Source organism: Daucus carota, chromosome 7 (assembly GCF_001625215.2).
Source record: "Daucus carota subsp. sativus chromosome 7, DH1 v3.0, whole genome shotgun sequence".
NCBI lineage: Eukaryota > Viridiplantae > Streptophyta > Magnoliopsida > Apiales > Apiaceae > Daucus > Daucus carota.
In genome coordinates, this window is record NC_030387.2 from 111459 (window position 1) to 127218 (window position 15760).

Below are 15760 nucleotides of genomic sequence, written 5' to 3' on the forward strand. Positions count from 1 at the left end.
TAAATTTTAACATCATTTTATTAGTATTTTAGTATTAATGGATTGAAGTTTAATTAAATTATATTATTCAACTGACTATATTTTCTTCCAAATTTAGTACACGTAGATTTAAAAATAAAAATATCAGAAAATTCTAATCATTTCCAAACATAGTGGATCGTGTAATACCTTTGAAAGATTCAATAATCTAATCAATCGAATTTCAACGTAATTTTGTAATCTTGGTTTTTTTTACAACAATAACTATTAAGATTAGATTTAGAAATAAAAAGAATTATATGAAGGTTCTTGTTAAAAAAAAGATATTCAAAATTGTATATTTATAATTTTATATATAACATCATTATAATTTTTTAAATGAAATATTATATGATAATGTATTGTTATGAGTGTTTTAATATTTGAAACTGTTTATAATACTACTAGATTTCACATTTATAGATTTGTAGCAAAAAAGGAGAGTAACAATATTAATTTTTTTTGTTTTGTTTGTGCCCTTCTTTACGTGAAACAGTAGAGTTGGATTCGGCAACATAAGCAATGGGAGCTGCTTATGCCGCCACTACTTTCTTCCTCCTGCCTGCACACAACCCGACCCGTTTCTCCAGAAAATTACTTGTTCTACGTTCATCTGCAATATCACCTCCTTTAATAAGAAGGTTCCGTAGAAATAGAAAAAACTACCTCCGACCCAAGATTCTCAGAACCCGACCCGACCCAGTTCTTCTTGAACCGCTCTTTCCGGGTGCCGAGGAAATTCTCATTGATCCACTACCCGATAACCCATTACCCGACCCGTTAATTGAGGAAACATTGAAAGAATGTGATGAATCACATGAAGTTTCTGTCTCAGATGTTAATAATAATGTTGGGTTAGGTAAATTTTCTAAATTTACAGTTTTTAGAGTTGGGTTGTTTTTGGTTGGGGCTTTTGTGGTTCAGACAATTTTTGCTGTTTTGTTATTCGGGTCGGGTCAAAATGGGATAGTGGATAGTGAGAATGAAAGTAGGGTTTTGGGGTTGAATGGTAATGGGGTTGGGAAGTCCAGGGTTTCGGTTGGTGGGGGTGGGGTAGTTTATGTTGATGAAGTCGAAATGCGGAAGAAAGTTAGGGAGATTCAAGTGATGGCTAGGGATGTGAGGGAGAAGGAGAGGAGGGAAGGGAAGAATGGGAATGATGGTGATTTGAAGGGCGATGATGTTGGTGTTGATGTAACTCGAATCGAGAAGGAGGTTGTTAGGCGGTTAGGGAGGCGGGGGAAGGGTGTAAAGAAAATGTCGGTTGGATATATGAGGAATGATGATGGTGATAAGGATGGTTTAGTTGCTGAGGATATTAATGAAGCTTTGTTAGTAAAGAAGGCAGAATCTGAGAGTATATATGTTAGTACTATTGACGAGGCAAAAGGTTGTAGGAGTTTGGATGATGGTGAGGTTGATAACAGAAGTGCAATTCTTCGTAGTGAAGCTCTGGAAAAGACACGGGATGATAGTGATGGTATGGAATTATTGGATAGTGCCCGTACGGTAGAAAAGCCAAATGCTGATATAGTGAGGAATGATATGGTTGATTCAGGGGAAGAGGATGTGAGTAACGCAACTGAAGTTACTAGGAAGAAGTCAAGTAAAGGGAAGGGAAGAGTAAAACTTGGCAAAGCTGAACCATTGAATGGTAATTTCTTTAAGAATCTGAATGACTTCATATCATTTCAACATTAGTATTTGAATTACGTTTCATTTGGTCATGCTTATTGTGAATCATATTTTATATGCCTTGGAACGTAATTACTAATCTTAGGGAGTTCAATTGCAAACATGAGATTTCCAGTAAAATAAATAAGCACTCTGTAAATGAGGGAGGGGCATTATATGAATGCAAACCACATGGTAGTAATTATGCATGCCACTAAACACTAGCACCACTGTTTCAGTATTATGATGCAACACATGTTATTTTTCTCGCAAAAAAGTTGTGTGATGCAGAATTAAGCTGGATAGAAAAGAAGAAGAAGAGATATTTAGGTAATTAATTACTAGAAAATTTACGAGGCGCGAGGTGACTTAACTCTAGGATTACTCCACCATAGGATATTCTGGGTTAAATATTAATCAGGTGACTCATTGCAGCCCAATGACTCAAGTTGGTCACTGATTGAAAAAGTGACTCAAATGAGTTACTCATTCAAAAATTTGTATCAAAAATATCACTCTATCGTTAGTTGAAATTCTGAAAGTATTATATATTGAATTTCGTACATTTTTTATGAATGGTATTGCATCCAAATGAAAGGTAACGAGTTCTACTATTTTAACAAATATTTTTAGATTTTTAAAATTTGATCAACTATTTATTTTTATTTAAATCAAATAAAACAATCAAAAAATTAAAAATAAATAGTTGATAAATTTTTAAAAATCTAACAATATTAGCTAAAATAGTAGAACTCGGTACCTTTTTATTTGGATGCAATACCATTCATAAAAATTGTGCGAAACTCAATATATAAAATTTTCAGAATTTCGACTAACGATAGATTAATATTTTTGATACAAATTTTTAAATGAGTAACTCATTTTAGTCACTTTTTCAATCAGTGACCAACTTGAGTCATCGGGCTGCAATGAGTCACCTGATTGATATTTAACCCTTTTTTTTTATAGGTGTCCACTTATAGGCGAAATTCCTATCCTCGGGCTCCAATTTAATTGCTGACCTCGATCTCCAAGAGCCTCTAATGGGCCTGCCCGTTTTTTTTTTTAAATTGATTCAACAGAAGCTATAGGTGGTTTGTTGGTTGGTCTGTTAGGCATTTATTATAGGTTAGATACTTAATTTCTTGTTCAGTAAAAAGGATAGTATTGTGAGCTTTCTAGAGAGATGACAGTTTTGAGGCAGCATTGGGTGTGTGTGTGTGTGAGAGAGAAAGAGAGTGAGAAAATTTTATAAAAGCATGATAAAGTTTTGAATCTAGAGGCAGCACTTAAAAAAGAGTTGCCATCTCAACTGCCGTGAAGAGTTACATACACAGTTAACTATAACTGACAAATTTAATGACTTAATTGAAGAATTTGCTTGGCTTATATTGATGGATTTATCGGTAATTTGGCTTCAGAGGGTTCATATGAGTTGAAAGTTTGAGATAAACTGGTCACTGTATGTTGAATTTTATTTCCATGGACTACAGACATTTAGGAGCTCTACCGGGTGCAGTACTCTTCTTCCCCTCGCTCCCTTAAAATTGCATTCTCTTGTCTACACCAAATGACCGAAGCAGTGTGATATAATATCTGGACCATAGTAAAGATAGTACCTGAATGTACCCGGAAATTGACACTCATATTTCTTTCCTGCCTTGAAAAACCTTTTAAGTTCTGAATACACAAGTTCACCATTGTTTGTTTAATCAATGTATGAATCTCTATGCTTCCAAGTTATATTGATACTGGTAATTCACAGGATGTGTCTCATGAAATTTCTTCAGGCAAAGCTGTAAAGTTGGATGAATCACATAAGCTAAATGGAGCAAGTTCTCAAAGGTCAACATGGTGGTTGAACCTTCCTTATGTTCTAGTATGTACATAAAACTCATTATAAATAACTTGCAGATTATTAGATAGTAAATCAACTTTTTAAATGCTGGAGGAGCATTGGTAATGCAGTGAGCTTTGTTTCTGTTGTCAAGATCATGAGTTGCATATTCTGGTATATACATATATTGGATTATGCCACTTGGCAGCTTTCGTCCTCTTGGTCAGATATTGTTATGTTTTTCAAATCTTATGGGCCAGATATTGTTTCAGGCTGTGGTCATGCGTACAGGTGGCGATGACCAAGAAGCAAATGGACTATACAGGATAAAAAGCACTTCTCACAGCTTGGATGACTCATCTCATGTTGTTGCTTTCGAAGATCGTGGTGATGCAACCAACTTCTGCTATCTTCTGCAATCCTTCTTCGAAGATCTGGACAACTTCAGTACAGATATAATTCCCATCCCAATAGAAGTGAGAATCTTTATATTTCTCCACCTTATCTATTGTATATTCAACATGCGCAGTAATGGACAGATAGTGAGAGATAAGAATTGACTAACTAACAGGGTGCGGGGAATCACCATTAAGTAAATTAGTAAGGATATCCTTGTGTGATTATTCGGGTCAAAATTCCAAATTAAAATGTCTAGTACTTCATCCGAGATATGTGCTTTTTAACCCTGGCCCAACCTTTTTTATTGATAACAAGACAGAGGAGAGCACGCCAAATTGCCATCATCTATGTAGCTGTGTGCGATAGATTAATTTTTTTTTTTTTTCCCTTTTTGATGACAAAAGCCCGAAATCCTGTATATTTCAGGACCTTGCTGAGGCAGTAGAGTCACATTGGATGGAGGTAGTTGTTGTCAAGAAGGGGCAACTTCAGCTTTATGCTGGCCAGCCACTTTCTGATGTCGAGATGACCTTGCGCTCCCTGGTTGAACGAAGCTAATCTGCATCATCATGACCAGAAAACTTAATGCTTCAACTGCACGAGCACAAGAGTTTTAGGGGCTAATTACAGTTATAGTTTTGCCACAATCTGTGAAGTGTTAGCTGAGCACAAGTTTTGTGTACCCATATCATGATATGCATTATGTAGTATGTTTTTCCCCTTCCTATATATTTATAGAACTTCTGGCAAAGCATAATTCAACGAGATATTTGAAATTTTCAAGGATAATGGCATGTGATTAAAGCCAAATTTAGCTTATTCTTTTTCGAGATAGGTAGGTAGAATATCTTATTTTTCAGTTTAGTTGGTGTAAATAATTAATTTTCGAACAATTTTTCCATACTTTTGTCGGAATACTCCGTACTCCAACCCTTTTAAATAGCATACGTAATATAGAAGCACCTTTTTACTAGCTATTTTAAGTATATTTAATTAATAATTAAGTATTTTTATATTTAACTCTTGTATATAAAATTAAGATTTTCATATTTTCATTATCTTCAAAAAACACAAATTCATAACTATCAAAATATGGTCAATATTTGAAATACGTTATTTTTTTATTTGAAAGTGAAAAATAAAATAAATATTTGAATATATCTATATACATTTACAATTTATTAAGATATAAATTAGTAATATAAAATTATAAATAATACATTAAGTTTAAAATAATTATATACTTTTCTATGAACTGAAATTTTGATGATAAAAATAAATTGGTAAAAAAATTAGCATTTTTGAGTTTTCATATTAAAATTTAAAATTTAACTTATTGCTGGGATTGTGATTTAGAAAGACAGCGAAACACATTGTGATGAAATAATTTGGGCGCACTTGTTCCTGTTACCATCCGTACAAGTTGAATTGAGCGATTTACGCAGCTCTTGATTTTTCAAAAACCTGCAAATCCTTCTTTTCTTATTTCTAAATCCATAACACAAACACGTATACATAGCAAATAATACAAGAATGTTCAGTTGTTCTTGGCTTTAGGTTTCTATCTATTCAAATATTGCTACATAATTCAAATGGGTGCTCTTGAAATCAACCCCAAAAAGCGTGATGCAACCCCCACAACTTTCAATCACAAGTTAGATTCATCACTTTTTAGTGAGACCCATGTTTTTAAAAGGCCAAAATTTGCACCCAACACTCCAGATTTGAGTCAAGATAGGCCTGTTGTTTTGAGAAGTACAGCTTCTAGGGTTCTTGAATACCCTGAGAAAAAAACCCGGTTCAGGAGACCGGTTCATGCTCCTTGTAGAGCTAGGAGATTCAGCTTCTTGAAGGGTGTTGGTAGAAACTATGTGAATTATATGAGTACCAAGAAAGAAGCTTTTAGTACTTTTAGGTTTTGTGCGGGGAAACATGGTTTGAAGGTGGTTGATACAGATGAATTTAAGTATGGTGGGTTGGAGGGTAAAGAGGTTTTTGATGTCGAAGAAGTTGAGGTGATAGATACAGATGATTGTAAAGAAGTTGAAGTTGTTGATAGGGGGAAAGGGAAGTTGTGGGAGTGTGATGAGGTGGTTGAAATGGACAGGGATGTTGAGGGAGCCAATTGTCAGCCGTCGTGTTCGTCTGTCATTTCGGATGATATGATTGGTGGGAATTTGAAGGTGGATGGAGAGAAGAGTTTGGAGATGGTGGAGAGAAGGGAGGAGTTGGAGAAACCTTCACTTGAAAAATTGAAAAAGTCGGTTGAGAAACGGAATGAAAATCTTGGATTTATAGGTTCTATGATCGACTTTTGCAATAAAAAACTGTCTATGTTGCAATTCCTCCGCCCTGCAAAGAAACCGGTCAAGGTGATTTATCTGATCTGTTGTTTTAAGAAGTGAAAGTTTGTACGTTGTAATAATGTTTTATATGGCATATTTCAGGATGTAGATAGAATGCTTTTTGTGCCTCTTACTCAGGAAGAAGAGAATGAAGTTTCTACTGCTCTTTCTAATGCCAAAAGGTATAACTAAGCTCACTTCTATTTTATGTCATTGTATTACTGCAAGGGTATTCTTGAGTATTACCGCTAAAGTTTCCATTTTTGCAGGAGGAGGCTTTTGGTCACTCATCAGGAGTCTAATATCGAGATCACTGGAGAGCTACTTCAGTGTTTAAAGCCTTGTGCATGGTTAAATGATGAGGTGATTACTTTCTCTGTTGTCTTGTAATGTGAATTTATTTAAAAGCAATTTTATTAAATGAATAGATAAGTAAGCAATCTTGTGATGCTTATTTTTTTTCTATAAGCAATCTTGTGATGCTTATTTTTTTTCTATTGCTTTTTAGGTTATTAACCTGTATCTTGTGTTGCTGAAAGAGAGGGAACTGAGGGATCCCCGGAAGTTCTTGAAATGCCACTTTTTTAACACATTCTTCTACAAAAAGGTTTGATCATTAATTTTGTATGTTGCGAATCTTAATCTTTGCTTTTTTCTTTCAATCTCTATTTGTCAAGACTCCTTTGTCCAAATTTAATTATTAAAAGTAGCCTATAAATTCCCAAATATATTATGGACTAAGGAAATATATTCCATGCAACCATGGTTATGTTCTGTGTTGAAGATTGTTGGTAAAACACCTTGGGAATTGCACACACTAATATTTTGCTTAAATTTTTTTCTTTGGGGAATTGCACACACTAATATTTTGTTTAGTTTTTTTCCTTGGGGGGACTTGCACACACTAATATTTTGCTTAATTTTTTTCCTTGTGGGGAATTGCACACACTAATATTTTGTTTAGTTTTTTTCCTCGGGGGAATCACACACACTAATATTTTAGTTTTTTTCCTTGGGTTTGCTACAACATATCTGAAATGCTCAAACCAATTGTACTGGTGATGAATCTAGTGGCTTTGGCTGAAACTGAGTCGCATGTACTGGCATAAAATATATATAACAAAATTTTACATCAATGTGCAAGGAAGTGGAGATGAACAATAAATGCATAAATTCTAACTTAAAGAAATTTTACTCTTTTTTTACCTAAAGTTTCAGGCCATAATCCATCTTACCATAAAGTAAAAGTTTTAAAGACGAAGGTATGAGGTGGAGTAGAATCTACATATCGAAGGTGGGACTTAAAACTAATACCCCATAAACAGTAAGAATTGGCCATTCTGACACCATAAACATTGTTTAATACTCCATCTCAAAATGATAGTCCTATTTGAATTTTCCGTGGTCAAACTGACTAAATTTTGACTGAAACATAAAAAATATTTTTGTGTATCAAAAAAACTCAACATTTTAAAGTGGATGATATACTTTCTAATGATATAATTTTTAAAAATTTCTTAATTATATAATGTGTAATTCTTGGTCGAATTGTGTTCAATTTGAATAACTCAAAACAGGAGTATTATTTTGAGATGGGAGGGAGAATGGGAATGTTGCCTATTGCCAACTTGTTCTGTCACATAAAACAGCTCGAACTGACCGTGTACCAGCTTGTCACTTTTAACAATGTTGGAAAGAGATGCAGATGATTAAACTCTTAAACCTTTGCCTACAACTGAAAGTCGTTAAAAGACTTCTGTTTGGAACATACCAAACAGGAATTAAGTTAGGTAACTCGTGTTTGATGGATCTTTCCTGTTATATTGTTCCTGGACATTATTATTGGATTGGTTTTAATGCTGCATCAGCGTTTATGTGCAAAATGTCTGGTCTAAAATTTATTTTTTCTGGTGTAATGAGAAAAACTGGTGGAAGAATGCAAGCTGATCAGTAAAGGTTAATCCTTTGGCTTGGTTTTCTGTAGTTAGTAGGCGGGAGAAGTGGCTACGATTACAAATCAGTTAGAAGATGGACTACACAAAGGAAGTTAGGATACTGCCTTTTTGAGTGTGACAAAGTAAGTCCTGTAATATTTTATGAGGTGCTTTCTGGAATGTGAGATTTACTTGTTTGTTTTCATCTTTTTTTCATCCAGATATTCATCCCTATCCACAAAGAAATACATTGGTGCTTAGCCGTTATCAACAAGAAAGATGAAAAGTTCCAATATCTTGATTCACTTAGAGGACGAGACAAGCAAGTGATGGCAATGCTGGTAAGTAGAGTTGTCTTCCTTTTTCTGTATAACTTTCACAAAGGGCTAATTGAATGCACCAAGTTGGATCAAGATTTGGGGAAGCTTTGCTGGTTTTCAGGAAAGCTGAACTCTTTATTGCACAATGCACAACCTTCAGTTTTTCCTATCCTAGGATGTTGATATTTTAGAGAGATCCCTAAAGGTCGAAGTCGACGTTAAAAAGGAATAGAAGGCCTGTGTGATATAATAAAAATAGATGGACAAGATTGTACAAGTTAAAATTTTCATTTTTTGCTTAACAAGAGACATGTTTATATGGGAGGTATTCCTCATGAAGGGTATAGGGGTCAACTTTTACTTTTTAATACAAGTGACATCAAGGTTCAGTAAATCATTTGTTTTTTCTACTTGTCCTCTCCAGTGAATTCTTTAAGTATAATTTTGTCTATAGTGTGAATATATAACCTAGTTGTCATTGATTTTTAGGCTAGATATTTCGTTGATGAGGTGAAGGACAAGAGTGGGAAAGATATTGATGTTAGTTCCTGGAAGCAAGAATTTGTGGAGGACCTTCCTGAGCAGCAGAATGGGTGCGTGTTTTTTAGTTACCATTTTGTATATATTCTCCATTGCTCGGAGTACAGCGTAATAGGTGTTGAGACACATCTTATCTTGCTGGCTTGTCCGCCTCTGATTTATTATAATTCATTTTTCTGGTGGAAATCAACAATTTTTTAATTAAATGAATTGTTTTGAATATTCCTAAATAGTTATGACTGTGGCGTGTTCATGATCAAATATTCAGATTTCTATAGCAGAGATGTGGGACTCTGTTTCAACCAGGTATGCTGAGTGATGTCTTTTACATGTTTTCCTTCCTAATGCATCTTTGTGCTTATGCTGCTTAAATTGTTTTCATTTAATTTTGATGAAAAAGGTTACTGTTTGACTGTCACGCATAAGAGTCCTGGATATGAAGTTTTGTGCCTGTATTGAAATTTAGAGATATCAGGAACATAAGAAGATATCAAGGGAAATCCTAAACTTAATTACAACACAACATCTGCATTATAATCCCTTATATCTTCCTAGTGGGAGAAGGTGGCTTTAAGATGGGTTCTCCGACTTGATGCTTTCAAAAGTCTGTCCAACTAAAAGTAGGCTAATTGGTTTTTGGACTTTCTGTCAGTAAGTGTGCTAGGTGATTTATAGGTGCATAAATGTTTTGTTTTAAGCCAGATTAGCTATTATAGACAAAAGAAAAAAAACCTGCCATGTCATGAGGATAATTCTAGAAATTACTTAAAAGAATCAGGGTTGTGATGTTCACTAGGTTTGTGGCATTTGGAACTGATTACTGATTTTAAGAGCTTGGTTATGTTGTGGATCCCTTTAGAAGTTCGAGGTCTGGGGTAAAATTACATAATTGCTAAATACAGTTCAGAATTACTTTGTGCAGTTCCCTGAGATTACAAATTTATCCTTCCTAAACTTCTGTGTAATACTAGTATACAAACAAAGTCAGCCCTAGTTTTTTGTGCACGTGAACAGGGTTAATGTATACAATCACTACATTCATGCACTAACTAATATTATATTTAAATCTTTTTTCAACAATTAACTAATGCGTGAATATTATTTAATACATACATTCTTTTTATTTATTCTAATCTTAATAGATTCATGTCACTGTGTCTACTAATTATTTACTTATTAATTAGTAGATCGGATGATACATATTCTATCTTTAGTATATAAAAAGAACTTATAAATTTCATTGTTTTGTTAAGATAACATCTTATTAATAAATAGATTGATTTGTTATCAATCTTGTCGATTTTATTTTTACTAGTTTTTGTTAAAAAAAAAATCATTCACAACTTTAATCTAAACAATTTAAAATTTTACAGTTGTACAAGGCTATATTTGATTTTTTTATAATATAATCTTTAGTTGGCGTATAACCTTTAATATGTATGAAGAATGTAGAAGGATAATTCATATAAATAATATTTATTCATATAATTTTTATTTGACTTTATATATAATTTTATCGACGTCTTTAATTTATTTTTCATCGATGTGTTTAATTTTTTTTATTTTGTACATTCTCATTTAACCAAAACAACTTAAAATTTTGAAACTATAACCATTAGGCTTGGATGGCTAAAATCCCAATACCTTAAAATATTAAAAATTTAACACTAGTGTTTGATATAATATTTCAGTCACAATAAAAAATACTTGTATTAAGAATTTTAATAGTCAATAATTATATTAATTCATAATATTAAATATGCAAAATTAATAGATTATTGAAAATATGATAATCATATTATATAATACATTTTTGAAAAGAACACATGCTTTACAATTAAAATCTAAACATTTTAATATTTAAAATTAAAAAAGTAAGAAAGTGTTTGATGTTTACAAATTAGGGTTGTACTACCGTATAAATATGCATCTACCCAAAATGTATATTATTACGTCAGAAGTAAACATCTCGTAATCAACAACACCTATTAAATATGGTTTTATACATTCAATGAGCTGAGGTTATATTTGTAATCTATGCGAATTGCTTGAACTGCACAAAGTAATATTGAACTGTATTTAGCAACACCCTAAAATTAAAGGTTTCGGGTGTTTTAGAGGTTTGATCATTTCAATCCGCTAACGTTAGTGTTTGATAGTTAGCGGATTGAAATAGAGGCTTAGGCTCAAAAACTAATTTTCAAAAAGTTACTTTGAGGAGCTTTTTGGGTTAGAGGTTTTGGTATGTGTCATAAAAGCTAATTAAACAGCTATTTACCAAACAGTTTTACAAGAAACAACTAATTCAATCTGCTAGTCAAAACATCTATTTCAATCCGCTAACTGCTAATCCCCAAACAGGGTATTGAGGCCTTATCAGTTACCCCTCTTGATTAATCAGTCTTTCTTTAATTTGTTCTGTTAGAAAGCCAGTGGTTTCTCTTTCTCCTAAATTCTTTTGTTTCTTTTGTACTTGGATACCCTTAATATTGTATTGTCTTACAGGAGCACATGCCATATTTTCGAAGGAGAACTGCTAAAGAGATTTTGCGATTAAAAGCTGACTGAATATCTTATGAGGAACTGCCAAAAGGATTTTGAGATTAAAAGCTAACTGAAGATATATAGTTTCTGACCATATCTTGCTTCTTTATGTTCCCTGCAAATGGGTTCTGTCCATCTAGTCAAAATGACTCAGTGATAGGCTGCTTTTCTTTGCGCTGGTTGTTTTTGGTTTGTGTATCTAAGGGTATATGCTAAATACTTTTTGAAGACTGTAATTGTTGAAACAATTCATAATGGTGATTTTGAGTTGTATGATAAGGATCTGACAATTGGTATATGAAAATGACATGAAAAGTTAGTATTCAGATTACAATTATTGGTACATTGAATATGAAAGTATACAAACAAAGAAAAATAGACATGAGTTTTTATTTCATTTATGCGAAGGTACAGGGATGTACAAGATGTAAATTTATATTTAAATAAGTATATGCTTATGTAATAAATATATCTACATATATATATATATTATACATAAATCTGCAAATTCATCCAAATTGTATGCTAATATGAGAATTTAATATATATTTCATAAAATAATAGATTAAAATGTATTTCTAAAATATAATTTAATTAAGTTTTATTAATATTTATATTAAATGCATATGAGACTGATATAAAAAATATTCTGACATGTTTTTTGATATTTGGCATGTTTTGAATTTGATATGAGTTTGATATATAAACAAGTATACAGGTTTCACCCCAAATAACACAAAAATCACGAAAGACATGAAAGTATCCAATACGTCAAACCACATGGTACACGAGAATATCATATTTAAAAATACCATATACGTCAAATCTAATACTGTGGCAAGAATTTGATGCCATTGAAAAAGAATATCGATGTAAGTATTATTTAAGTGAAAATCAACCCACTAAAAATTTGATGCCGTTGAAAAAGAATATTGATGTAAGTATTATCTAAGTGAAAATGAATCCAAATTTACATCACCCCAGTGAAAAATTGAAAAGTAAATCCTGCCTCATGAAGTATTATAAATAAATATATTAATATCTTACAGGTTAAAATATTACAAAAATTTACAAAAAAATAAAAAAGTTGCCAAGTCCACATATTTGTGTCGTCAAATTGCAACAAAAGAAACTAATACGGGTGCACATTCATTTGAACATATTCCAAAGTACTTCATGAATATTCATTGATTAAATGATTAGACGATATATGCTGGGAAAGGTTGATTAATTGATTATACGATATTATACTATGAAAGGTTATCAAGTATTCAAGTTCCATAAAAACAGCCAGGTAATAAAAACATTGCCACTTACAGATGAATCTAGATGTGCAGTACAGGTGCAATGTTTGTAAATACATAATGCAACTAGTTGAAGCGAACCAAATAACTGAGGTCATTTTTTTCACTACCTGAACTAATATCACTTTCTTGTTACCTGAATAATGTTTCGATGTCAACCTGAAATCAGTAGCAAGAACGTTTGTTTCCTGCTAATTGTAGCAAGAATGGTTTCAGCAGGAATGAACAATGCACATTGCTGAAAACTTTGTAAATGGGATATGGGATCAGGGAATCTAGATTGGATTTCAGATTCTAAGAACATCCAATACCATATCACAAACAAAATGAAACACATCAAGTTTTTTTTTTCTTGAACAATCTTTGATAACAATTCTTGTGAATCCGGAAAGCACGAAATTATAGGAACATAACTCAATGTCTGGCATAATATAAATATAAAGGCAGATAGTTGGCTGATAACTTAAATTAATGAAAGGCTCTAGCAATGCCAAAGCATGTTTTCAACACTTGACCTCCTTCAATCCATGGCCAAAATATAAAAAGGTTGGATCAGTTGCACCATCCTTGTAGTAGGCAAATACCATGGACCCGTCATCGTGCATGCTCTCCCCGACAAAACTGCAAAATATTAAACATATCCAGTAATTTACAAATGATGTGGATATTTAATACACGACTAGATAGACAACCATAATACATAATTGACCAATTTAGTCCAAGGTTATTCTACTTACAATTGGAGGTCCTTGAGCTTTCCTAGCAGGAACTTGGTTGCTGCCTCAATACCCTTCTTGAATTCCTCTTGTTTTTCACCCTCGAGCTTGGGTGTCAACAGTTTGATGTACTTCTTAATGTATGCAACAAACTGCTTCTTGTCAAAAGGTGGTTGCTCCTGCATCAAAAAGATATTCAGAGGTCTAGAACTTCCATGTCTAAAAACATTACATTTGCAAAGCTACTAATTGCTACTGTTCAACTCACCTGAAGCCTGAAAGTGTCAACAATGTCTACCACCTTCTGCGCTTGATCATCAACACCCTCATCTTCTTCACCACCTTCAGCAGAAGGGTTTGCACCAATGTTCACATCAACTGCTCCTTGCACAACCCACTACAACAAGCCATAAAATTAGCATAATCAATTCAATAAGGTGTGCACTAGCACTACAGTAAACAAAACTCGCAGATAATCTCACTACCCCTTAAATAAGAATCAGTTATCTGGCAATAACAATATGTAAACGAGGTGTTCCACAGTAAAAGGAGACGATGCACCAACATGCATGAAATACTAACCTTTCCTTCAACTTCCCATAGGCATCCATTTTCAGTTTCCTTGTACGGGAACGAGTCTGAGAGAAGCTCATCACCTGTGATACCAATGTTCAATTGATTCTACAATTAGTCTTTATTATACTACAGACCACTAATAACAGAAGCTTTGCCATTTTAGCTCTCAATCATGAAACAAATTAGAGAGTTAATTACAAGAGCCAAATATTTTTTCTTAAGAAGATTCTTCAAGACTTCTGTTGTACACACCACACACTAATTTGACTTTACCAAAGAGCATATCAATAAACATCAAGTGTTTTTAGTACAGAAATAATGTAAGCATATAAATAGAACATCCTGCAAAAGAATGAACTTCTTCATGTATAATTTCCCCCCATCCCAAATAATGAATCACACATGTATCAGCCGATCTCTAATTTACCCAACTTAAAATAAAGAGACTTATTTCCATCAATTTATATCTCAATACTCAAGGCCAGTCCTGAGAGATCTAAAGCCCCCAAGCAGAAATTTTTTGTGCCCAATAATAATAAGAAAAAGATAAGAACAGACATTGATCTATTTTTATTAGACTAACCAAATAAGTAATCTATCAAAGTATTTACAAGCAGGTCCGGTGCTCTTCTAAAAGAAAAATAAAAATATGTACCCCTAAAATTTTATTATTTTTGTTGTCCCATTCGTTAGCATAAGCGGCTTGCTCTCAGAACCGGCCCTGTCAATACTCATAATACAATTCCAAAAGCACCTATTTAAAATAAAATTAAGATTATTTTGTCCACACACCAGCATACTTTTCTCAAAACTACAACCTAAAATTATATTCAACCCAAAAAAGATTAAAGTGAAACTGAAAACGGGAGAAAAAGAAGCAATATATATGCTAATTCCCTATCAAAAACTCCCAGTTCCAAGTTTTTACAAGAAAGATCCTAACTTTATTCATCTACAAAAACAGCCCATTAACAGACTCTGCAAAGTTTCTCTACACACAAGAATATAATATGCACCAATACTTTACAAAACCCAAATAAATCAGATCGATCTAAACAACAATTCATAAAACAAGATTGCAAGAACCTTAACCTAGATATAAATTTAAATCACAACAAACCAAACCCAGATCTAAATCCATGAAACTAAGTTAAATTCAACAACTTTATCCAAAAACAACAGCAAAACGCATAAATACACACATATAATAAGCAGCCACAAGCATGAAAGATTTAAAAAAAGAAAAAGAAAAGGGATTTTACCACTAAGCAAATCTTGATAGACCAACATGATTAGAGCTTCTCTCGGAGGACAAAAGTGATAGCGGAAGGGGATGTTTGCGGAAGCTTGACGCAAATATATATAGGCACCACAACAGGGTTAGGCTGCCTCGCGAATATTATTTTATTATTCTATTGAAAGCCCAGACAGAGTTTCTTGTTTTAGGCCCTGTTTGTTTCATCCTTTCGGCCCAATCATCATTCTTACGGCCTGTTTTCGGGAATCTTGGCTCTTGCTCGTACATGTATGTTTTTTGTTCCACTCTCTTTCCT

At 33.1% G+C, this 15760-nt stretch overlaps 3 protein-coding genes across 3 annotated transcripts; 2 read left to right on the forward strand and 1 right to left on the reverse strand.

Moving 5' to 3' along the window:
• Positions 1–469: 469 nt before the first annotated feature.
• LOC108193344 (uncharacterized) lies at positions 470–4717 on the forward strand. The gene is made up of 4 exons (XM_017359948.2): positions 470–1672; positions 3483–3571; positions 3802–4005; positions 4355–4717. The coding sequence occupies exons 1-4, from the start codon at positions 541–543 to the stop codon at positions 4484–4486; spliced, it is 1557 nt and encodes a 518-aa protein (XP_017215437.1). The 5' UTR covers positions 470–540; the 3' UTR covers positions 4487–4717.
• Positions 4718–5291: 574 nt separating this feature from the next.
• On the forward strand, positions 5292–11945 carry LOC108196782 (ubiquitin-like-specific protease ESD4). The gene is made up of 9 exons (XM_017364216.2): positions 5292–6300; positions 6376–6455; positions 6543–6636; positions 6782–6880; positions 8258–8350; positions 8429–8548; positions 9017–9120; positions 9301–9373; positions 11573–11945. Exons 1-9 carry the CDS (start codon positions 5521–5523, stop codon positions 11633–11635), a joined length of 1506 nt encoding a protein of 501 aa, XP_017219705.1. The 5' UTR covers positions 5292–5520; the 3' UTR covers positions 11636–11945.
• Positions 11946–13242: 1297 nt separating this feature from the next.
• LOC108196906 (translationally-controlled tumor protein homolog) lies at positions 13243–15621 on the reverse strand. The gene is made up of 5 exons (XM_017364388.2): positions 15470–15621; positions 14214–14287; positions 13900–14028; positions 13653–13810; positions 13243–13536 (listed from the first exon to the last, which is right to left on the reverse strand). Exons 1-5 carry the CDS (start codon positions 15495–15497, stop codon positions 13419–13421), a joined length of 507 nt encoding a protein of 168 aa, XP_017219877.1. The 5' UTR covers positions 15498–15621; the 3' UTR covers positions 13243–13418.
• Positions 15622–15760: the final 139 nt, after the last annotated feature.